The sequence below is a fragment of the Bacillus rossius genome, chromosome 1, assembly GCF_032445375.1.
Source record: "Bacillus rossius redtenbacheri isolate Brsri chromosome 1, Brsri_v3, whole genome shotgun sequence".
NCBI classification, from domain to species: Eukaryota; Metazoa; Arthropoda; class Insecta; order Phasmatodea; family Bacillidae; genus Bacillus; species Bacillus rossius.
The window spans coordinates 2,214,762-2,238,600 of NC_086330.1; the positions used below are offsets into that span (position 1 = coordinate 2,214,762).

The window sequence follows — 23,839 nt, forward strand, 5'->3', positions numbered from 1 at the left end:
CGCTGGCACCGCCCCCTGCCCTGCTTGTCCACAATCTCTCTAGCCTTCTCCGAGACCCTGAGTCACTGCCTCCTGTCACCGCGGTGCTTCATCCACTCCTGGCTGTTGGCGGTGCTTCGTCCACTCCTGGCTGTCGGCGGTGCTTCATCCACTCCCGGCTGTCGGCGGTGCTTCAACCACTCCCGGCTGTCGGCGGTGCTTCATCCACTCCTGGCTGTCGGCGGTGCTTCATCCACTCCTGGCTGTCCGCGGTGCTTCATCCACTCCCGGCTGTCGGCGGTGCTTCGTCCACTCCTGGCTGTCGGCGGTGCTTCATCCACTCCTGGCTGTCCGCGGTGCTTCATCCACTCCCGGCTGTCGGCGGTGCTTCGTCCACTCCCGGCTGTCGGCGGTGCTTCATCCACTCCCGGCTGTCGGCGGTGCTTCATCCACTCCCGGCTGTCGGCGGTGCTTCAACCACTCCCGGCTGTCGGCGGTGCTTCATCCACTCCTGGCTGTCGGCGGTGCTTCATCCACTCCTGGCTGTCGGCGGTGCTTCATCCACTCCTGGCTGTCGGCGGTGCTTCATCCACTCCTGTCTGTTGCCGTGCTTCATCCACTCCTGGCTGTTGGCGGTGCTTCGTCCACTCCTGGCTGTCAGCGGTGCTTCATCCACTCCTGGCTGTTGGCGGTGCTTCAACCACTCCCGGCTGTCGGCGGTGCTTCGTCCACTCCTGGCTGTCGGCGGTGCTTCATCCACTCCCGGCTGTCGGCGGTGCTTCAACCACTCCCGGCTGTCGGCGGTGCTTCATCCACTCCTGGCTGTCGGCGGTGCTTCATCCACTCCTGGCTGTCCGCGGTGCTTCATCCACTCCCGGCTGTCGGCGGTGCTTCGTCCACTCCCGGCTGTCGGAGGTGCTTCATCCACTCCCGGCTGTCGGCGGTGCTTCATCCACTCCCGGCTGTCGGCGGTGCTTCAACCACTCCCGGCTGTCGGCGGTGCTTCATCCACTCCTGGCTGTCGGCGGTGCTTCATCCACTCCTGGCTGTCGGCGGTGCTTCATCCACTCCTGGCTGTCGGCGGTGCTTCATCCACTCCTGTCTGTTGCCGTGCTTCATCCACTCCTGGCTGTTGGCGGTGCTTCGTCCACTCCTGTCTGTTGCCGTGCTTCATCCACTCCTGGCTGTTGGCGGTGCTTCGTCCACTCCTGGCTGTCAGCGGTGCTTCATCCACTCCTGGCTGTTGGCGGTGCTTCGTCCACTCCTGTCTGTTGCCGTGCTTCATCCACTCCTGGCTGTTGGCGGTGCTTCGTCCACTCCTGGCTGTTGGCGGTGCTTCGTCCACTCCTGGCTGTTGGCGGTGCTTCGTCCACTCCCGGCTGTCGGCGGTGCTTCGTCCACTCCTGGCTGTCCGCGGTGCTTCATCCACTCCCAGCTGTCGGCGGTGCTTCGTCCACTCCCGGCTGTCGGCGGTGCTTCATCCACTCCCGGCTGTCGGCGGTGCTTCATCCACTCCCGGCTGTCGGCGGTGCTTCATCCACTCCCGGCTGTCGGCGGTGCTTCAACCACTCCCGGCTGTCGGCGGTGCTTCATCCACTCCTGGCTGTTGGCGGTGCTTCGTCCACTCCTGGCTGTCGGCGGTGCTTCATCCACTCCCGGCTGTCGGCGGTGCTTCAACCACTCCCGGCTGTCGGCGGTGCTTCATCCACTCCTGGCTGTTGGCGGTGCTTCGTCCACTCCTGGCTGTCAGCGGTGCTTCATCCACTCCTGGCTGTTGGCGGTGCTTCGTCCACTCCTGTCTGTTGCCGTGCTTCATCCACTCCTGGCTGTTGGCGGTGCTTCGTCCACTCCTGGCTGTTGGCGGTGCTTCGTCCACTCCTGGCTGTTGGCGGTGCTTCGTCCACTCCTGGCTGTCGGCGGTGCTTCATCCACTCCCGGCTGTCGGCGGTGCTTCAACCACTCCCGGCTGTCGGCGGTGCTTCATCCACTCCCGGCTGTCGGCGGTGCTTCAACCACTCCCGGCTGTCGGCGGTGCTTCATCCACTCCTGGCTGTTGGCGGTGCTTCGTCCACTCCTGGCTGTCGGCGGTGCTTCATCCACTCCCGGCTGTCGGCGGTGCTTCAACCACTCCCGGCTGTCGGCGGTGCTTCATCCACTCCTGGCTGTCGGCGGTGCTTCATCCACTCCTGGCTGTCCGCGGTGCTTCATCCACTCCCGGCTGTCGGCGGTGCTTCGTCCACTCCCGGCTGTCGGCGGTGCTTCATCCACTCCCGGCTGTCGGCGGTGCTTCATCCACTCCCGGCTGTCGGCGGTGCTTCATCCACTCCCGGCTGTCGGCGGTGCTTCAACCACTCCCGGCTGTCGGCGGTGCTTCATCCACTCCTGGCTGTCGGCGGTGCTTCATCCACTCCTGGCTGTCGGCGGTGCTTCATCCACTCCTGGCTGTCGGCGGTGCTTCATCCACTCCTGTCTGTTGCCGTGCTTCATCCACTCCTGGCTGTTGGCGGTGCTTCGTCCACTCCTGTCTGTTGCCGTGCTTCATCCACTCCTGGCTGTTGGCGGTGCTTCGTCCACTCCTGGCTGTCAGCGGTGCTTCATCCACTCCTGGCTGTTGGCGGTGCTTCGTCCACTCCTGTCTGTTGCCGTGCTTCATCCACTCCTGGCTGTTGGCGGTGCTTCGTCCACTCCTGGCTGTTGGCGGTGCTTCGTCCACTCCTGGCTGTTGGCGGTGCTTCGTCCACTCCCGGCTGTTGGCGGTGCTTCGTCCACTCCTGGCTGTTGGCGGTGCTTCGTCCACTCCTGGCTGTCGGCGGTGCTTCGTCCACTCCCGGCTGTTGGCGGTGCTTCGTCCACTCCTGGCTGTTGGCGGTGCTTCGTCCACTCCTGGCTGTCGGCGGTGCTTCGTCCACTCCTGGCTGTTGGTGGTGCTTCGTCCACTCCTGGCTGTCGGCGGTGTTTCGTCCACTCCTGGCTGTCGGCGGTGCTTTGTCCACTCCTGGCTGTTGGCGGTGCTTCGTCCACTCCTGGCTGTCGGCGGTGCTTCGTCCACTCCTGGCTGTCGGCGGTGCTTCGTCCACTCCTGGCTGTATGCGGTGCTTCGTCCACTCCTGGCTGTCGGCGGTGCTTCGTCCACTCCTGGCTGTCGGCGGTGCTTCGTCCACTCCTGGCTGTCGGCGGTGCTTCGTCCACTCCTGGCTGTCGGCGGTGCTTCATCCACTCCTGGCTGTCGGCGGTGCTTCGTCCACTCCTGGCTGTCGGCGGTGCTTCGTCCACTCCTGGCTGTCGGCGGTGCTTCGTCCACTCCTGGCTGTCGGCGGTGCTTCGTCCACTCCTGGCTGTCGGCGGTGCTTCGTCCACTCCTGGCTGTCGGCGGTGCTTCGTCCACTCCTGGCTGTCGGCGGTGCTTCGTCCACTCCTGGCTGTCGGCGGTGCTTCGTCCTCTCCTGGCTGTCGGCGGTGCTTCGTCCACTCCTGGCTGTCGGCGGTGCTTCATCCACTCCTGGCTGTCGGCGGTTCTTCGTCCACTCCTGGCTGTCGGCGGTGCTTCGTCCACTCCTGGCTGTCGGCGGTGCTTCGTCCACTCCTGGCTGTCGGCGGTGCTTCGTCCACTCCTGGCTGTCGGCGGTGCTTCGTCCACTCCTGGCTGTCGGCGGTGCTTCGTCCACTCCTGGCTGTCGGCGGTGCTTCATCCACTCCTGGCTGTTGGCGGTGCTTCGTCCACTCCTGGCTGTCGGCGGTGCTTCGTCCACTCCTGGCTGTCGGCGGTGCTTCGTCCACTCCTGGCTGTCGGCGGTGCTTCGTCCACTCCTGGCTGTCGGCGGTGCTTCGTCCACTCCTGGCTGTCGGCGGTGCTTCGTCCACTCCTGGCTGTCGGCGGTGCTTCGTCCACTCCTGGCTGTCGGCGGTGCTTCGTCCACTCCTGGCTGTCGGCGGTGCTTCGTCCACTCCTGGCTGTTGGCGGTGCTTCGTCCACTCCTGGCTGTCGGCGGTGCTTCGTCTACTCCTGGCTGTCGGCGGTGCTTCGTCCACTCCTGGCTGTTGGCGGTGCTTCGTCCACTCCTGGCTGTCGGCGGTGCTTCGTCCACTCCTGGCTGTCGGCGGTGCTTCGTCCACTCCTGGCTGTTGGCGGTGCTTCGTCCACTCCTGGCTGTCGGCGGTGCAATTTCTCAGTGGCCACGGAAATTTTAAATCAAAACTCTATTCACTTGGATTAGTACAGTCACCTCTTTGTCAGATTTGTGAAGTAGAAGATACAGTACTGCATGTTTTAAATCAATGTAAGAAGACAGAAGATATCAGAGAAAACTATACTCAAGAATTACTGACACTAGGATATGACTTTCAAGATCTTCGAAGTCTTATCCATAATAAGAATTCTTTTGAAATTTGGAGAAACCTAGTAACAGAATTGGGGAAACGGTTAGAAGAATTTGACCGGTGGTATGCATCTGTGGAAACGGACAGCGATGAAGATTGACTGTAAGAAAATTTTAGAGGAATTTCTCTCCAGTTGATTTATGTGATAAACATTATGAAGATAAACTCTAAATATAGATGAAGAAAACTTAGTTCTGGTTATGGAATATAATTAAGGTTTGAAGCAAGAAGGAAAATTTGTTCACTTTCAAGATGTGATAAATATAATAGTCTAAAACCCATTTTAGGTGAAGAAAATATTTATTATAATTTTTGGTGATGGTATATATTCAGAAGATTCTGAAGAAAGAAGAAAATTTTTGTTTAATATTATTTATTATGTTTACTTTAACATTTATTTGGATAGAGGAAATTAATCTTACATTAAGATATATAATATGCATATAACATTAACTATGGGGACAAGTCAATATAATCTCTCACTAACCCCGATAAACCTTTTGAAAATAAGTTAATATAAAAATTATATGATTTGAAGATAAAATATTACTAGATTGATAAATCTCCTATTATACCCTAACAGGGATTACATATAGGAATGAAGCAATAGAAATAATGCCTTTATTATTTATTGGAGAAATCTGTCGGCGGTGCTTCATCCACTCCTGGCTGTCGGCGGTGCTTCGTCCACTCCTGGCTGTTGGCGGTGCTTCGTCCACTCCTGGCTGTCGGCGGTGCTTCGTCCACTCCTGGCTGTCGGCGGTGCTTCGTCCACTCCTGGCTGTCGGCGGTGCTTCGTCCACTCCTGGCTGTCGGCGGTGCTTCGTCCACTCCTGGCTGTCGGCGGTGCTTCGTCCACTCCTGGCTGTCGGCGGTGCTTCGTCCACTCCTGGCTGTCGGCGGTGCTTCGTCCACTCCTGGCTGTCGGCGGTGCTTCGTCCACTCCTGGCTGTCGGCGGTGCTTCGTCCACTCCTGGCTGTCGGCGGTGCTTCGTCCACTCCTGGCTGTCGGCGGTGCTTCGTCCACTCCTGGCTGTCGGCGGTGCTTCGTCCACTCCTGGCTGTCGGCGGTGCTTCGTCCACTCCTGGCTGTCGGCGGTGCTTCGTCCACTCCTGGCTGTCGGCGGTGCTTCGTCCACTCCTGGCTGTCGGCGGTGCTTCGTCCACTCCTGGCTGTCGGCGGTGCTTCGTCCACTCCTGGCTGTCGGCGGTGCTTCGTCCACTCCTGGCTGTCGGCGGTGCTTCGTCCACTCCTGGCTGTCGGCGGTGCTTCGTCCACTCTTGGCTGTCGGCGGTGCTTCGTCCACTCCTGGCTGTCGGCGGTGCTTCGTCCACTCCTGGCTGTCGGCGGTGCTTCGTCCACTCCTGGCTGTCGGCGGTGCTTCGTCCACTCCTGGCTGTCGGCGGTGCTTCGTCCACTCCTGGCTGTCGGCGGTGCTTCGTCCACTCCTGGCTGTCGGCGGTGCTTCGTCCACTCCTGGCTGTCGGCGGTGCTTCGTCCACTCCTGGCTGTCGGCGGTGCTTCGTCCACTCCTGGCTGTCGGCGGTGCTTCGTCCACTCCTGGCTGTCGGCGGTGCTTCGTCCACTCCTGGCTGTCGGCGGTGCTTCGTCCACTCCTGGCTGTCGGCGGTGCTTCGTCCACTCCTGGCTGTCGGCGGTGCTTCGTCCACTCCTGGCTGTCGGCGGTGCTTCGTCCACTCCTGGCTGTCGGCGGTGCTTCGTCCACTCCTGGCTGTCGGCGGTGCTTCGTCCACTCCTGGCTGTCGGCGGTGCTTCGTCCACTCCTGGCTGTCGGCGGTGCTTCGTCCACTCCTGGCTGTCGGCGGTGCTTCGTCCACTCCTGGCTGTTGGCGGTGCTTCGTCCACTCCTGGCTGTCGGCGGTGCTTCGTCCACTCTTGGCTGTCGGCGGTGCTTCGTCCACTCCTGGCTGTCGGCGGTGGTTCGTCCACTCCTGGCTGTCGGCGGTGCTTCGTCCACTCCTGGCTGTCGGCGGTGCTTCGTCCACTCCTGGCTGTCGGCGGTGCTTCGTCCACTCCTGGCTGTCGGCGGTGCTTCGTCCACTCCTGGCTGTCGGCGGTGCTTCGTCCACTCCTGGCTGTCGGCGGTGCTTCGTCCACTCCTGGCTGTCGGCGGTGCTTCGTCCACTCCTGGCTGTCGGCGGTGCTTCGTCCACTCCTGGCTGTCGGCGGTGCTTCGTCCACTCCTGGCTGTCGGCGGTGCTTCGTCCACTCCTGGCTGTCGGCGGTGCTTCGTCCACTCCTGGCTGTCGGCGGTGCTTCGTCCACTCCTGGCTGTCGGCGGTGCTTCGTCCACTCCTGGCTGTCGGCGGTGCTTCGTCCACTCCTGGCTGTCGGCGGTGCTTCGTCCACTCCTGGCTGTCGGCGGTGCTTCATCCACTCCTGGCTGTCGGCGGTGCTTCATCCACTCCTGGCTGTCGGCGGTGCTTCAACCACTCCCGGCTGTCGGCGGTGCTTCATCCACTCCTGGCTGTCGGCGGTGCTTCATCCACTCCTGGCTGTCAGCTTTATAATATAAGTATAGATGACTATAAGTGTAAGTTAAAATTATACATGTTTAAGAAATTTTATACTGCATAAATAGCATAACAAGTTTGGAAAAATTAATTCAGCATTGTGATGTTTCAATGTATTTCAAAACGAGATTAAAATTGAAAAGTTTGATATAGCTCAGACCAAGAATAATTTCTGATAATGCGACATGAATTAAAACGTATTTTTAGTTATCTGGCCAAATTTATTTGATGGAAAAAATTCGTAACCCCTTTTCATCCAATACTACCCCTCCATCTGTGCTGTCAAGTTTAGTTGGAGACAAATACTAGGCAGAGGCAGGACTATCAATGCTCGCCTCACAGAGCGATAGTAGGAATAGCAAGTCGAACAAGTCTACTTCACGTTTAACCTGAACGCCGAGTCAGAAGTCAGTAGGCCTATACATCTCTTACTCTTCACTTTATTTATTGTTGCTACACAATGGAATGGATTTGATATTTTTTATTTAAAGTCGTTTTATTGTAACTTTATTCCTAATAAATATAGTTTTATAAGTAAGAATTTTTACATTTAATTTTATCAGATCCAATTATTGTTGTTTTCAATATTTTCTAGTGATAAGTATGTGTGTGTACTAAGCTTTTTGAGTTTTGTATTAGTATGCAAAATCTAATAGGATAAACAAATTTCGCCATTTTGGTTTCGGATCAAAATACTTAGTTTGTTGATTTTGAAACTACATGTAGATATGTCTAATCTTTTTATGTTTGAAGCGAAAATGATTACTTTTGCTATACTATTTTATAGGCGATGTGATACATCTATAAAGGCATTACTGAACAGGTTCCCAGGTCTAACTGCAGACACGCAGCAGCCAGTCTGTGATTACCGTCGTCAACTGTCGCAAGCCAAGATGGCGGCTCCCGTGTGGTCTCGCCTGTTAGGCTCGCAGAGTAAACAAACAACATACTCTTGTAGAAAGTGTTTATCGAAGTTGACGTTAAACGCCTCACATTTTTGGTGAAAAAACGTTAACGCGCAGTTTTATCGCCGATAAACGAGGTGATTCCGAGTTGCGTCGAGTCGCGGCCGCCATAACTCGTCCCCACAAGGGGGTGGGGGGGGGCATTATGCAGATGGACAGGCGACACTTAGCGCGTAACGTCCCAGCAGCCAGGGTGTGGTTATCCGCGCTGGACGGAAACATAACCCTGCAGTCCTTCCTCGTCGCGGGAATAAACACCTTCTTCGGAGATGCTGAACCTTATAATCTGTTAACGGTGCAGACCATGGGCGTAGATCCCGGGGGGGCCAGGGGGGCCCGGGCCCCCCCTGGAATTCATGGGCCCCTCCTTGGGGGGGCCCACTTCGTGATTTTAAAGTTAATGGTGTACACAACATATATATCAGATTATTATTTACAACGATGACAGACACTTTGACATGCTTTACATTCCTACCTTCGAGTTCCGTAGTTATTTTCCCCTACCCCTTCTGAGAAAGCCATGGTATGGAGTTTGTGGCCGGCAGGGCCACATTTTTACTTGTAATTTATTTTTGTTGCTGGTCTCTAGTTTTATATGGTTTTTTATTTCACGTATTTTTACGCCTTTTTTAATTAATGTTAATTTATCTGTAAATTTTTTTTAAATTATATTTGTTTCTGTTAATTAGTTATACGCCTTTTGGTAGCTATCGATTATGAGTTTAAGAACATCGATTGTGTTTCACGTAAATACCACTTGGCGAGCGCCCGGCGGTTGGCTGATGACGTCAGACATTCGGCTTGCCGGGAAGAAAAAATCAGCTGGGGCGAGTTTGTGCCGAGCGACCGTCGAGGACAGAGCCATGTGACGGCGCGGACTGGTATGCCGGACGGCAACGGGCGACGAAGAGTATTGGGTTGGAGGCTCCACGATGGGTGACAGGGCAAATGGATTGCCCTGTGGTACAGAAGAAATCAAGGTAAAGAGAGGCCGCTATTTTGATTTTTACCCTCGTGGTGCTGCACTGGTTTTTGGCAAACCTAGTGAACTGTGTATTTTCCCATACTAAATTTTATTTGGACGGAACTTTTATTAGCCTGTTTGGTGAAGAGGCCCATTTGTTTCACACGTTGTTCCAGTGTGGGATTTTTTAATAAGGTCGCCCGTTTGCCTGTAGTTGTAATAAAAGTATAAGTTTGGAAGAAACGAACATTTTGCAATTTGTTTTTGAGACTTTGCCTTCGGAATTTGCATACTTAAAGTTGCATTTAGCTAATATATCAGCTTGTGCAGTATTATTAAATGTATGCGATCGGTATTGGACTACATGCGCAGCCTGATGTTGGTTGGTGCGGCCATTCTACGTTTTTAATGAAATCATTGGCAAGTTAATAAAGAAGTAAGACTTTGTTTGAAGTATATGATAAATACTTCTGTGGTAACATAGTTATGTTACGTGAAGAGTTTTTGCTACATTTCCCTTAAAAATAAGATAATTTTTTTTTGATCATCGTTCACGCCTTTGTGAATTCGTACCTATGGCCCGGCGTGGCATTAGACTCTGGAGTTGGTGAGGAAGGTCAGGAAGCCAGCGCACGCCTAGGATATTAACTTTGTTTTTTTGGCAAGTCTTTAGCAACGAACATCTGAAGAAAGACTAAACCGTTGATTGAGAGTTTAAGAACTTTATTTAAATAATTTGTTTGTACTTCAGTATTATTTTTGTAGATTTTTTATATATTTGTATTGATTGTCTTGTTTGATTTTTGGTATTAGGGCAGTCAGTAAATTTTGATATTTTATAGTGGCCACGCCTCACGCCCTTATATATTTTTATACTTGTTGTTATCAGTATTTATATTTTTACGATTTTTTAAAGGTTATTGTTAGTATCGCAAATGGGGATAAGATGCTGCCATTATTAACGTCAGCTTTTGTAACTAAGCTTGTATGGTTATGTATAGTAAAAATTATTTTTGCAAATTTCTATTTTTTAATAACATACGTCCAAAGTCTTGCCTCTTGTTTGTTTAATGGTTACTCTGCTATTATAGCCTTTGAATTTTTTGGCCTGACCCCTGGGCAGTGGTGTGGGGAATTTATATTGTTTAGCTTTTTATGCCTGGTTTTAATATTTATTTTTTCCCTTCGCGCCCAGAGTGAGTCGGGGACGCAACCCCTCTCCCAATTAAGGAGGAAGAAGGGTTACAAGTTTTCCAGTGAGAACTTTGAAACCCTTAATTCCTAGAAACCGTTCATTCCAAAGGACGAAGCTAGGGTAGGGTTCCGTTAGCATTTCCTCCCCATTGTTACCCACACTACCTTGTGCTCTGAATCGACAGTATTATAGGTTTCAGGTAGTCTTTTTTTAAAGTGGTTTTGCTCTCGTGTGCGCCAGTCTTCTGCTTTCTTGGCAAACATCAACATGGATAATTTCGTGACGCGGAAGAAACGGAAAACAGAATCTGATTCTCACCTGGTAAGCTTGATTGTTTTATAAGTAGTGACTATTATTTAGGTAATATATTTTATTTAAGTGATTATGTAACGTTATTTTTTCCAGTAAATAAACAACTTAATACTTTAACAGTAATTATAGCAGAATTTAGTTTATTTACGAACTGAAACTTATATACCATTTTCTGGAATTTTTTTAGCTCATCTCCATTCTGTAAGGCTAGCTGCTCTGTACGTTACATGTGAATATACAGGGAATAATTTTTTTCCTCGTCAATATGGAATTTAAAATCACTCCCCTTTTATTATCAAACGATAATTTTCACAATTCATGGCCAATAATCACTTTATAACATTTGTTATTTGATAACTGTAACACTGCACGAGTAAACAGAAGTAAGATTGAGAAAGAAGTATTTAAACGTTACACATCCGTATTTAAGTTAATAAGGAAGCAAACGCGTCTCTTTAATAACTAATCAAGCGGTATATTTTAACTAAATAATATTCACTGCCAAAATACTGATTATACTAAAAATAAGCCGAGAAATGTATGTGGTTCAATTAGCTGTAGGATAAATTTCATAGTTCTATCACCGAGATTTTTCATTTGTGTCATTAAGTTTTTTTCTTTTTTACCTGGTTGATGCCTTTACTAAATAAAATAGTCTTTAAGGGTTTTAATATGATTCGTTCATTTGATGTTTATCCGTTTATTAGCTTTGGAGCTTTGGGTTTTTAGGGTGCATCAAAAACTGTGAACAAAGAATTTCACGAACAGCATTTGAATCGCAGTAATTATGTGATGAGAGTCAAACTCGCGCACGAAGGGTTCTGTACCATTATCTATAAAAATGGCAAAAAAAATCATGTCTGTTGTATGGGATTGGTAGCCCCACTTAAATATTTATTTTATTCTGTTTTAGAATTTCTTGTTATAGCGGCAACAGAAATACATCATTTGTGAAATTTTATTCTGTTTTCACTTTGTTGTATGGGAGCCCCCTTAAATATTTGTTTTATTTTAATTTAATCATTTATTTTAAAGTGAATATATAACTAAATATTCTGTGAATATTTCAAGCGTCACCTGTTGCCGTTTTCAATATCGAGCAAAATCGAAAAACAAATCACGTTGGTTGCATGGGAGCCTCCTTAAATATTTATTTTACTATGTTTTTAGTATTTGTGTCTAACTATCACGGTTCATGAGATACAGCCTGGTGGCAGACGGACATACAGACGGAAGGACAGCGTTATATTCACGTATATTATTTTAATAGATTTTTTCATGGATATTTTATGTATTTAGGTTAGCAAATTATTCAAACATGTTTGAGAGATCATTTCTTATAGTCATTAATTAATAATTACTAAAATATATGTTGCTCTGCTTTATTGTTAATATCACTTACGTAAAAATTAAGTGTATAACATACGAGCTTATCATCCAGAGAAGACTTGTTTCGGTTGACCTCTAGCGCAAAATTTTTAAACCACAGAATTCACGGGCCCCCCCTGGAAATCCTACAGATTTGCGCCCATGGTGCAGACATAAAACTATCAAGAGCTAAGGCATGTGGCTGTTTACAATTAAAACGTTGTACACGAATGTACAGTCGGTTCAATCACGCAACATGACAGCACACAACAGATAACCATAAAAACTTATACAGACAACAGATTAGAAACCATGAACGTATCCAAAACCAATATCTTCAGGATAACATTGTGTAAAAACTAATTTACTGTACCTTACAAACTCATTCTAATGAAATGCGTTAGGCCTTGCTGCGTACTGCTCATCAATGAGACAGCTGCTAGTGACGAGTCTGCAGCGGGAAGACTGAGACACACCAGCACATGTGCAGGCGGTGAGGCAGTGAGGCAGTGAGTAAGTGAGTAAGTGAGGCAGCGAGTCAGCGAAGCAGCGAGGCAGTGAGTAAGTGAGGCAGCGAGGCAGTGAGTGAGGCAGCAAGGCAGTGAGTAAGTGAGGCAGCAAGGCAGTGAGTGAGTGAGGCAGCAAGGCAGTGAGTAAGTGAGGCAGTGAGTAAGTGAGGCAGCAAGGCAGTGAGTAAGTGAGGCAGCAAGGCAGTGAGGCAGCGAGGCAGTGAGTAAGTGAGGCAGCAAGGCAGTGAGTAAGTGAGGCAGCAAGGCAGTGAGTAAGTGAGGCAGTGAGTAAGTGAGGCAGCAAGGCAGTGAGTAAGTGAGGCAGCAAGGCAGTGAGTAAGTGAGGCAGCAAGGCAGTAAGTGAGGCAGCAAGGCAGTGAATAAGTGAGGCAGTGAGTAAGTGAGGCAGCGAGGCAGTGAGGCAGTGAGGCAGCGAGGCAGTGAGTAAGTGAGGCAGCAAGGCAGTGAGTAAGTGAGGCAGCAAGGCAGTGAGTAAGTGAGGCAGCAAGACAGTGAGTAAGTGAGGCAGTGAGTAAGTGAGGCAGCAAGGCAGTGAGTAAGTGAGGCAGCAAGGCAGTGAGTGAGGCAGCAAGGCAGGGAGTAAGTGAGGCAGCAAGGCAGTGAGTAAGTGAGGCAGCAAGGCAGTGAATAAGTGAGGCAGTGAGTAAGTGAGGCAGCGAGTCAGCGAGGCAGTGAGGCAGCGAGGCAACGAGGCAGCAAAGCAGTGAGTAAGTGAGGCAGCAAAGCAGTAAGTAAGTGAGGCAGCAAGGCAGTGAGTAAGTGAGGCAGCAAGGCAGTAAGTGAGGCAGCGAGGCAGTGAGTAAGTGAGGCAGCAAGGCAGTGAGTAAGTGAGGCAGCGAGTCAGCGAGGCAGCGAGGCTGCGAGGCTGCGAGGCAGTAAGTAAGTGAGGCAGCGAGGCAGTGAGTAAGTGAGGCAGCAAGGCAGTGAGTAAGTGAGGCAGCGAGGCAGTGAGTAAGTGAGGCAGCGAGGCTGTAAGTTAGGCAGCGAAGCAGTGAGTAAGTGAGTAAGTGAGACAGTGAGGCAGCGAGGCAGTGAGTAAGTGAGGCAGCGAGGCAGTGAGTAAGTGAGGCAGCGAGGCAGCGAGTCAGCGAGGCAGTGAGTAAGTGAGGCAGCGATGCAGTGAGTAAGTGAGGCAGCGAGGCAGTGAGTAAGTGAGGCAGCGAGGCAGTGAGGCAGTGAGTAAGTGAGGCAGCAAGGCAGTGAGTATGTGAGGCAGCAAGGCAGTGAGTAAGTGTGGCAGTGAGTCAGCGCGGCAGCGAGGCAGTGAGGCAGCTAGGCAGTGAGTAAGTGAGGTAGCAAGGCAGTGAGTAAGTGAGGCAGCGAGGCAGTGAGTAAGTGAGGCAGCGAGGCAGTGAGTAAGTGAGGCAGTGAGGCAGCGAGGTAGCGAGGCAGCTGGGCAGCGGGGCAGCGAGGCAGTGAGTAAGTGAGGCAGCGAGGCAGTAAGTGAGGCAGCGAGGCAGTTAGTAAGTGAGGCAGCGAGGCAGTGAGTAAGTTAGGCAGCGAAGCAGTGAGTGAGTAAGTGAGACAGTGAGGCAGTGAGGAAGTGAGTAAGTGAGACAGTGAGGCAGCGAGGCTGTTTGTAAGTGAGTAAGTGAGGCAGCAAGGCAGTGAGGCAGCGAGGTAGTGAGTAAGTGAGGCAGCGAAGCAGTGAGTAAGTGAGTAAATGAGGCAGCGAGGCAGTGAGGGAAATGAGGCAGTGAGGCAGCGAGGCAGTGAGGCAGCGAGGTAGTGAGTAAGTGAGGCAGCGAAGCAGTGAGTAAGTGAGTAAATGAGGCAGCGAGGCAGCGAGGCAGCGAGGCAGCGAGGGCAATGAGGCAGTGAGGCAGCGAGGCAGTGAGTAAGTGAGGCAGCGAAGCAGTGAGTAAGTGAGTAAATGAGGCAGCGAGGCAGCGAGGCAGTGAGGCAGCGAGGCAGTGAGGGCAATGAGGCAGCGAGGCAGCGAGGCAGTGAGGCAGCGAGGTAGTGAGTAAGTGAGGCAGCGAAGCAGTGAGTAAGTGAGTAAATGAGGCAGCGAGGCAGCGAGGCAGCGAGGCAGCGAGGCAGCGAGGGCAATGAGGCAGTGAGGCAGCGAGGCAGTGAGTAAGTGAGGCAGCGAAGCAGTGAGTAAGTGAGTAAATGAGGCAGCGAGGCAGCGAGGCAGTGAGGCAGCGAGGCAGTGAGGGCAATGAGGCAGCGAGGCAGCGAGGCAGTGAGGCAGCGAGGTAGTGAGTAAGTGAGGCAGCGAAGCAGTGAGTAAGTGAGTAAATGAGGCAGCGAGGCAGCGAGGCAGCGAGGCTGCGAGGCAGTGAGGGCAATGAGGCAGCGAGGCAGCGAGGCAGCGAGGCAGCGAGGCAGTGAGGCAGCGAGGCAGTGAGGCAGCGAGGCAGGAACCCGACCCGCCACCCCTCGTGACCGGCTGTGCGCTCCTTGGCTGCTTCCTGCTGACGTCACTTCCCGCTGCAGTATTCAATAAATGACTTTCTTTCCTGTGGATTAACCATTCCTCCCTGGAACAGGATCTGCCGTTCGGTTAAAGGAGTATGTTTTCCAACCTAGCGATCAGAGCTGCAATTTTTTCGAATCACAGCATTCCAATGAATTTTGCATATAAAATTAAATTTAATATCCCGATAAGGACCATAATATCTGTGGTAGGTAATGGAACATCGGCCTTATGTTGAGAACAGAGCGACGCTGGCGCTATCTAGGAACAAACAATAGAAACAAAGTCGACGGTATCCAAGATGGCGGCCTCCAGCGGAACAGAAAAATAATCGATATGGCGGCCGTGACGAAAATTTCATAATGAGTGAGTGGGGTACTCGATTTAAAGATGGCGGATCCAATATGGCGGATCCAATATGGCCGCCGGGGTCAAGGTTAAGCTCAAAGGTCATGGTCATGCACATCCAAGATGGCCGCCATGACGTCAGCGCAATCGGCCGGCTCCACGGCACCTGCACCACCGCCTGGCGCCTGGCGCAGGAGGAACCAAAACATACTACTGTCTGCTATAGTGCGCTGCTTCCATATTAGTTTATTTCTACTCCGCTAGAGTGCAGTAACTGTTTATTGCCAGGGTGCCCGCCTCGTGCCGGTCATCTTGACTGCCATCTTAGAAATTCGTAATAATTAACCTAAAAATTCGGGAAAAAATTCTAGAAATCATCCACAAAATTACTTGTTAAAATAATGGTTGCATCGATAGATTCCTGTCCTCGGTTCGATCTTTGTCTGATACAAAAAAGATAATTTCATCAAAATTACTACAAAAACGACAGGTTAAAGAAATAAAACAACATAATTAGAAATATAAATTTATCATGATATAATTTTAACTCTGCTACAAGAACAAACAAACTACTAGCTTGTCTCTATTCATACATCTGCTACCCACGAATTAAAGCGAGGTGGGAATCCCCACTTCTTTGATGTAGGATCAAACATTTCTTCGTTTGAGAATCCTCTCCAGCAAGTACGTATCAGGATACACCGTAGGCTGGATCTCTTCGGCACAGAAGCCGCCACGAAAAGGCTTGTGGTCCAAATCCTCGAAGTAGTAGGTCCTGGGCTCTGATTCGCGAACGTGGGTCACACGGAAAATTTCGGGACTCCAATTAGCAGTGAAACATTTCTCTAAGACGCCTTTCTGCTTTGAGATCCTCACAATGTCAGGGACGTTAGCTTTACGCTTTCGTGGATCTTTCTTCTTCGTGTTGGAAAACAGTGTTCAAATTGAGGTGATTATCTCTTACGTCTTTATTCTTCATATTCGTGGCAGAATGCACCGTGGAATTGTATTCGCTTATCAGTTTCGGCAAAATATCCAGCCCAGTGGCGGATCCAAGGGGGGGCACCAGGGGCAAGTGCCCCCACCCCCACCCCCGAAAAACTAATTGTCTGCTACATTAATATTGCCGACAAAAATGATTGTTTCTGAAACCAATAAAATATTTTAATATAATTAATGAATTTCTTGTAGAATCATAACATCTGGTGTTTGGATGTAATGTGTAGTGTGAGTAGATTAAATACAAATTTAGTAATTTTGAGACATTTTTTCTCTGGCTATTCTGAAATCCTAGAGTGCCCCCTCCGAGGTGAACCTCTGGATCCGCCACTAATCCAGCCACTTGTAATTTCGATTATCTGTGAACTGTCGCCACATCTTGCTGCGCTAAGTTCTTTTAACCTTTCGACGGCGGAGGCTTTGACATTACTAAACATAGAGTGGTGATTAATGCCAAATGTCATCATCAAAGCTTTGAAGGTTGCATTGTAGAATTCTTCGCCGAGATCCGTTTGCAGTTGCGATGCGACTCGTGCATCATTCAACATGTCTGTCATGGCCTCGGCTACGTCGGTCGCACTCTTCAAGTTCACAGGTCTGACCCAAACGAACTGGCTGTACACAAAGATGACAGTCAACGTGTACTTGAGACCTTTGTTCGTTCGGGAATATGGTATCATCTCGACAAGGTCCGCCTGGAATAAACCATCAAGTCCACGCACTACGACTTTGCGATTAAGATATTTCCGTCTTGCAGGGGCGTGGAGTTCTACCCATTGTACGTAGCCGGCTTCCCGCAGTTCTTCGAGTGTGGGACTATTTCGATGATGTGCGAGTAGTTGCCTGCACTAAGCAATATATACTGTTTGTATCTTTTAACGCTGTGGATTGTAAGCGAACCATTGCAAAAAGGCGTAGCGCCTTTAATCGATAGTCCACGGTAATTAATACCTTGAAGGTAAAATTAAGAGAGATAAGCTTCTTATTTATTATGTATACATACAATAACGTTTGTTGATTTTGTGTGTCCGTGTATTTTTGAAAGTACCAATTGATTCTTTAAAGATGTTCGATAAAAGTTTATATAAACAGATTTGAGTTATTTGTAGTGGAAACTTCCAAATAAGGCAGTTTAGTGTGTTGTATTTTGTAATAAAAAACGCAAATTTAGGATCCAAATATGGTTACCATTATACAGGTATTTCAACCTGACTTAATTGGTTAATAACATCAAGGAAAGCAACAGCTACTCGGGGCGGAGATAGACACCCCAGGCGTGAAGGAGAGAGATGGTGTAACATTCAGATAGATAGTCGCTGCCATGACGTCACAATCCAAGATAGCGACCGGCGCCGATAATCCATAATCCACGCACCGGCACAACTTCTCGGATAGCTATGATATACTATTTTAATGTCATAAGAAACCTCAATAACAGACAAAAAAAAGACATCAGTCTGTTTGTCATCAGTTTGTTTGTGCCTGAGGATGGTAACAGTTCACAGTTCCCGAAACGTCGCAACTGTTATCTTATGAAGCCTACTGTCGTCGCGGTGTCCAGGGTATCTGTTCTGTCACATCGCTGGGTTCGCGTGTCCGTCTGTGTTGTAATTGCGTTGCCCTTTATTTACTGTTCTTGTTGCTACTGTCTCGTCGTTATTAGAATGACTTGATGTAAGTTTTTGGACATACGCCATTGCTAAGAACTTTTTCTGTTGAAGAAAAACTAAAAAATATTAGAATGTTGTGTCCGTCTGTGCTGTAATATACTGTTTTGATTCATTCTTTCCACGGTATTTTCTGTGTTCTCTATGTTTTTAATTTCTTAACGTCGCCTGATTTTGGTTTGTTTTCTGTTTGAATACATGTTTAATTTTTGTGTGTTATTGAGGTTTATTATGCATGCACTGTAATCAGCAATGGCGTATGTCCAAACAAATAATCATATATCAATGTTCCCCACTGCAATAACCTTCAAGGAATAGCGTTTCTGGAGCTCTGCATAACAAATGAAAGCGTGTAAATAATTCGGGTGCTACAGAGTGACTAGATCAGTAACGGGGTCAGGTTTTACCGGTTCCCGACTGTACGCAGCAAGAAGTGCACGTTACTGCGAGCGCCGTACGCGGCGATGCAGTTCACGGAGTGTACACAGTACCTAAACGATGTATACACGGAGTGTACACGGTGTCTACAAGGTGCGTAAACGGTGTCTTCACAGTACCAACACTGTGTCTACAGGATGCCTCGTCATGTCTTGCTCGCGGCGCTGTTTTCGTGGAACTGGACGATACAAATGAGTTTTAAAGTTGTGCCAATTCCACTCAACTGTATGATAACCTAAAAGATAATGAAAAATCCACCGAGAAATTTTAAATGATTTACAATAATTCGACATGACTTGGCATAAACGATGCCTTGTTTCGGTTGGTTACAAATTATTTAAACAATTTTTTTCTTCATAACGTTGGGTACGCAGTCTGGCAGTGAAAGAAAGGGCATGTGTCGTTTTGCCTAAAGGCGTTTTGCCTAATTTTAGGCAAAACGCCGTTTAGCAAAACGCCGTTATTCAAAACGCCGTTATTCAAAACGCCGTTATTCAAAACGCCGTTATTCAAAATGCCGTTTGACAAATCGGAGTTAGGCAAATGGCCTGTTACTCGAAAGGAATGAAATGAGGGAAGTGACGCGACGTGCAGACAGCAGGGGGAGGGGGGACTCACCGGCTCCTGGAAGACGCGCCGGAAGCTGTCCTTGGAGTGACGCGCGGCGCCCTCTGCCGCCAGCATCTCGGCGCACTGGCGCAGCAGCGAGGCTCGCAGTCGCTCCCGGAGGCTCTCCTCCTCCATGGTGGACATCTTGCGGGCCGCGCGGCACACCTGCAGTCCCGCGCCCGGGGGCGGAGCGCCGCCCTCCGCCGGCTCCAGCTCTGTCGCGCGCGGGACATGCATACAGAGGTGCTGTGTTACGTGTGCCTACTTCGAATAATTACAAAAAAAATAATTCACACTGGGCAGTAGCTAGTGTTAAATAAAAATCACAGAAACTGACGAATTCAGCTAAAAACATAGATAAAATTGTTTTAAAATAAATTTAAAAAAATAGTTTTAATTTTGAACGTGAACGCAAGTCTCAATTTCTAAAAGTTTGGTCTCGAAACATTTTGTTTTGCACCATCCGTCAGCACTGTCCAATGAGGAGCTAGCAACAGCGTGGCCTACACCCGGTATGTTTGGGGTTAGGAATCCGTTTGAGGTTATAAATCTTTACGGGGCCAGCAGAAATTATTTTATAAATTTTGGTCCGTTTTTTATTTGATTATTATGTCATTTTAAAACAATTCTAACTACGTTTTAGCTGAAAGTCGCATTGGTGTGGTTTTACTAAACATAATTGAACTATTGTTGAAACGACTCAGGAGGCACACGTGACATGAGACTAACCCAGAGGGGGAAGTACGGCGGCCATCTTGCAGCTGTCGGTCTGTGCCGTCGCCCCGCGCAGGAACACGCAAGTCTGTGCCCGGTCACTGTCTGCGCAGGGCTCGTCGGGGGACTCGGTGATGGCTAGTGACAGGAGACGCTAGTTACCGAGGGACAGGCTGCACCTCACTAGCGGGAGACGCGTCGCTCTGCTGTCGACAGCTGCCTGTCGGTCTGTGCCGTCGCTCGGCGCAGGAACACGCAAGTCTGTGCCCGGTCACTGTCTGCGCGGGGCTCGTCGGGGGACTCGGTGATGGCTAGTGACAGGAGACGCTAGTTACCGAGGGACAGGCTGCACCTCACTAGCGGGAGACGCGTCGCTCTGCTGTCGACAGCTGCCTGTCGGTCTGTGCCGTCGCCCGGCGCAGGAACACGCAAGTCTGTGCCCGGTCACTGTCTGCGCGGGGCTCGTCGGGGGACTCGGTGATGGCTAGTGACAGGAGACGCTAGTTACCGAGGGACAGGCTGCACCTCACTAGCGGGAGACGCGTCGCTCTGCTGTCGACAGCTGCCTGTCGGTCTGTGCCGTCGCCCGGCGCAGGAACACGCAAGTCTGTGCCCGGTCACTGTCTGCGCGGGGCTCGTCGGGGGACTCGGTGATGGCTAGTGACAGGAGACGCTAGTTACCGAGGGACAGGCTGCACCTCACTAGCGGGAGACGCGTCGCTCTGCTGTCGACAGCTGCCTGTCGGGGTGTCCGTGACTCTTTGACGGGAGTGTACCAGCCGCCAAGGGGGACGCACCACAACGCCGAAAACCATAACGCCGAATGCCAAATTGACTACAACGCCGACAGCTAGAAAACTGCTGTGTACCACAACGCCGAAATACATTAACGCCGAAAAATGTCATTGCAGGACTGCCACAAAGGATAGGTTAGGTTATGTAATGTTAGGTTAGGTTAGGTTAGGTTGGGTTAGGCTAGCCTAGGTTAGGTTAGGTTGTGGTACATTTTTCGGTGTTACTGTATTTCGGCGTTGTGGTACACAGCAGTTTTCTAGCTGTCGGCGTTGCGGTCAATTTGGCATTCGGCGTTATGGTATTCGGCGTTATTGTACGTTCGGCGTTATTGTACGTTCGGCGTTGTGGTATTTCGGCGTTGTGGTGACGACCCGCCGCCAAGTACTGCCCGTCATCTCTGAGCAAACCCGAGCCATGTAATACCACGCATCCCATCTGTGTTGGCAGAGTCCCTTTTAGAACAACTTCCTGAGTCAGACGAGATTACAGAAACTTATGTTTAAGTCTGATAGCAAACTGCAGCTCTTAATTAGAAAGACTTCTACATGATAATCAACAGTATCAGCCTGTTGATGTGCTACAATCTGGCAACAGGGCGTGAAGGTTTTCCATCTGCTTGTTTATCTGTTATTTTTCGCAATGAACGAGACACGTCCATTATTTATCTGCACTGCCGAAACAGTTCCGCCAAATAGTATGTGTTGAAAACAAAATAGCTTTGTTTGTGTTTCCGCGAAATGGCTCACTGGTGACATAAAAATTGTTTTGTTACTAACAAGTAGTTTTGTTGAGACTGCAAAACTATGCTGTGGTCACCACAAAATATTTGGTATGGACCCCCCCCCCCCCCTAGTGACTACCAGGAACTGCAAAGGACTGAGGGGCCCTAAAGGGTCTCTTGGCATCAGGGCAAGCCTCGCAGCCGAACCAACTGCTCTTATTGGCTCCAGCGATGCTGCTGCTTCTAGCGCGGTGTCTCCTCTGAGCTGGCGCGCAGGGCAATCATGGCGTCTGAGCGGTGTCCCTAACATTATAAGGCGGAGAAATGAAGATGAGGTATGTATACTGCGATTCCCTTGAGTGCATTCAGGAATCTTTGATGGATGTTTCATGCCTATGAATTACTCTAAAATTACGCGTTTTATTGACGTGACAACGTCTAATAAATCGATATACGCTGGCTGCACGCAAGAAAGTGTCCCGTTAGCACATTGTCCCGTTACGCTCATTGTACGCTTGTGCCGCATCCATCTCTCTTCCACTCGATTGGAACAACCATGGATTTGACTTTTTCGAGGCACATTAAACTTGAAACACTCCCATTCGTTTCCTACTTTTCCTATCATCGTCCTATCCTTAACAGAATAACACAGATTGGAAGAAGTTAAATAGCAAACATGTATAAAAGTTATAGTTAAAATAATCTGTTCGTTAAAGTAATAAACATATTTGAATTAATGAGTGAAAATAAGAAGTAAATTTATGAATTAAATTGTAGATTTCATTTCACTCCTTCTTTGTATCCATACAAAAAAGTGATAATTCAATTAAAAAGAGTCAATTATATTCAAAAAAGTATGCAATCATTTCATCAATGTTTTGTTATGACGTTGTCACGTTAAACTATCGTCCGTTAACCGACTTTACAGACAACCAATGTTTTTTTTAAGTCATTTTCACTCTTCTAAAAATATAATATAAAAACCGAAACGGAAACAGAACTACTTATCCACCGTCAGCGGTTCTCGGTAAACGGAGGCCTCTCGGATATCTTGAGCGGTGTTTATATCACGTGGTGTGCCCGCCCGTGTGCCCGCCTGTGTGCCCGCCTGTGTGCCCGGGTGGGCTGTGGGCCCACGCTCGTCAGACGACTGGGACCCGCGGCAACCAAACAACCAGACTCCTCGCTTGTCGCGTCTGGGTGCGTGGTTGGCTGGCAACTGGCTGTGCGGCAGGAGGTTCTGCTAATGTTGGCGTGCCTGACTTGTGCTGCGATGCTCCTCAACCCTGTGGCAGTTCTTTGTTATTCCCGAGGTCGATCATCTTCACACGAAACACAGACATCTCGCGGCGCAGACATCAGCAGCATGCCCAAACACTCCACGAAGCATGCCTACTTACATGTCTCACACACCCTTCACTAACTCCAACATTAAGATTTACACGCTCTTAAACTTGAAGTAGATCGTAAATAACTATTTCTAATATTTAAAAATGTTCGCCATAAGACTCGGTGAATTCCTACGAGTAATTGTTTCATTAACTTATTTCGACTTCAAAAACGGAAGACAAAAAACGCAAGCCAAAACACAAGAAGTTGAAAATTGGCCAATGCTTGCGTTTATATTTTTGCGTGTTGCGCAGTTATAAACGGTCATTTGAAAACGTTGTTATTGAACCTTTTTTTTGCGCCTTTTGCTTCTTACGTTCTTGCGTAGTTTAAGAACCCAGCCTTAGTTTCACTTCAAAAAAAGCTGAATCATTGTATTTATTAGCTGTTCGGATTAAATATCAACCTTCAAGTTGATCACGATTTAAGGCACACATATGGTGTTCAGAGCTTCGGGAAAAATAACGCGACTTCAAACTACTCAAGATATCCCAGTGGGGTCTGCTCACGAAAAACATTTAAGATTTCGCTGAGGGCCGGAAAGAATTTTTAATTTTGGATTAAGTATTTAAACTGTATTTTTAGAAGAGTTAAAATGGCTAAAACATATGTTTTCCGACTAATTTTTAGGCGTAAAACAATCGGTGCAGATTCTTGAAAGCACTTAAGGGCTTTGCATTACACCTTTATCTTCATTTCTCCGCAATATAATGTTACGGTCACCGCTCAGATTACATAATTATCCTGTCACGACTGCGCGCCAGCTCAGAGGAGACACCGCGCTAGTAATGACACGTTTGCCTTTCAAAACAGATTTTTACGTTAGGGATAGGAACGTACGTAGAATTTAATTTCGGAGGAGGGGATGATAGAACCATTTGGCATCTAATTTGCTTTCAATTTCTTTCCTTTAGTTGGTGGGAATAATAGATATCTATAGATTTTTTTTTAGGATTTCAGGGGGACCCAATATTGTTACCATTTGGTCAGAACGGAAAGTACGTATTTCCTCACGAAGTTTGTATGTATATTTAACTGGGTTGTTCTCGTGACATCCACGTGTTCCGGTGGACATGACCGTGTGTACAGTCACGTCAACAGCAGAGCGACCGCCCCCACGAAGCCTAGACTAGGGAGTGCAGCCACTGGAAGATGGACGGCCCGAGTGTACGAGTGTACGAGTGTGCAGTGAGTGAACGAGTGTGCACTGGGCCCGGTGGCCAGCGACTCTGCTCGCTCTCCTCATGACGGAGCCAGACAACCGAGGCCTCAGCGCAGTTGGTCACTTCTGACACGAGACTTCGTGGCATCGCCAGTACCAGCCCACACAACACATATCTGTTTACCACTGCAGAAACATTACAGTGTCCCAGTTGTGCTCTGATATGTAGGTATTTGAAACATTGTAGCTATGCTGAATGTGAATAATTGATCATCGAAATGCGGAATGACTTTCTATCCTCGTTTCGCCTTCTTCATCCACAAAGTAACTTATTTAATTAATAAATCCGT

The 23,839-nt window shown here is 49.3% G+C and overlaps 1 protein-coding gene across 1 annotated transcript in view; it reads right to left on the minus strand.

Moving 5' to 3' along the window:
* Nucleotides 1–20,071, minus strand: part of LOC134531090 (NADPH oxidase 5) — a 273,671-nt gene extending 253,600 nt beyond the window's left edge. The window contains exons 1-2 of the mRNA XM_063366630.1: nt 19,438–20,071; nt 18,718–18,923 (exon numbers count right to left, since the gene is read on the minus strand). Of these exons, the coding sequence (XP_063222700.1) occupies nt 18,718–18,923; nt 19,438–19,462 (231 nt within the window). The 5' untranslated portion in view covers nt 19,463–20,071. The remainder of the gene's footprint in view (nt 1–18,717; nt 18,924–19,437) is intronic.
* Between the last annotated feature and the right edge of the window lie 3,768 nt (nt 20,072–23,839).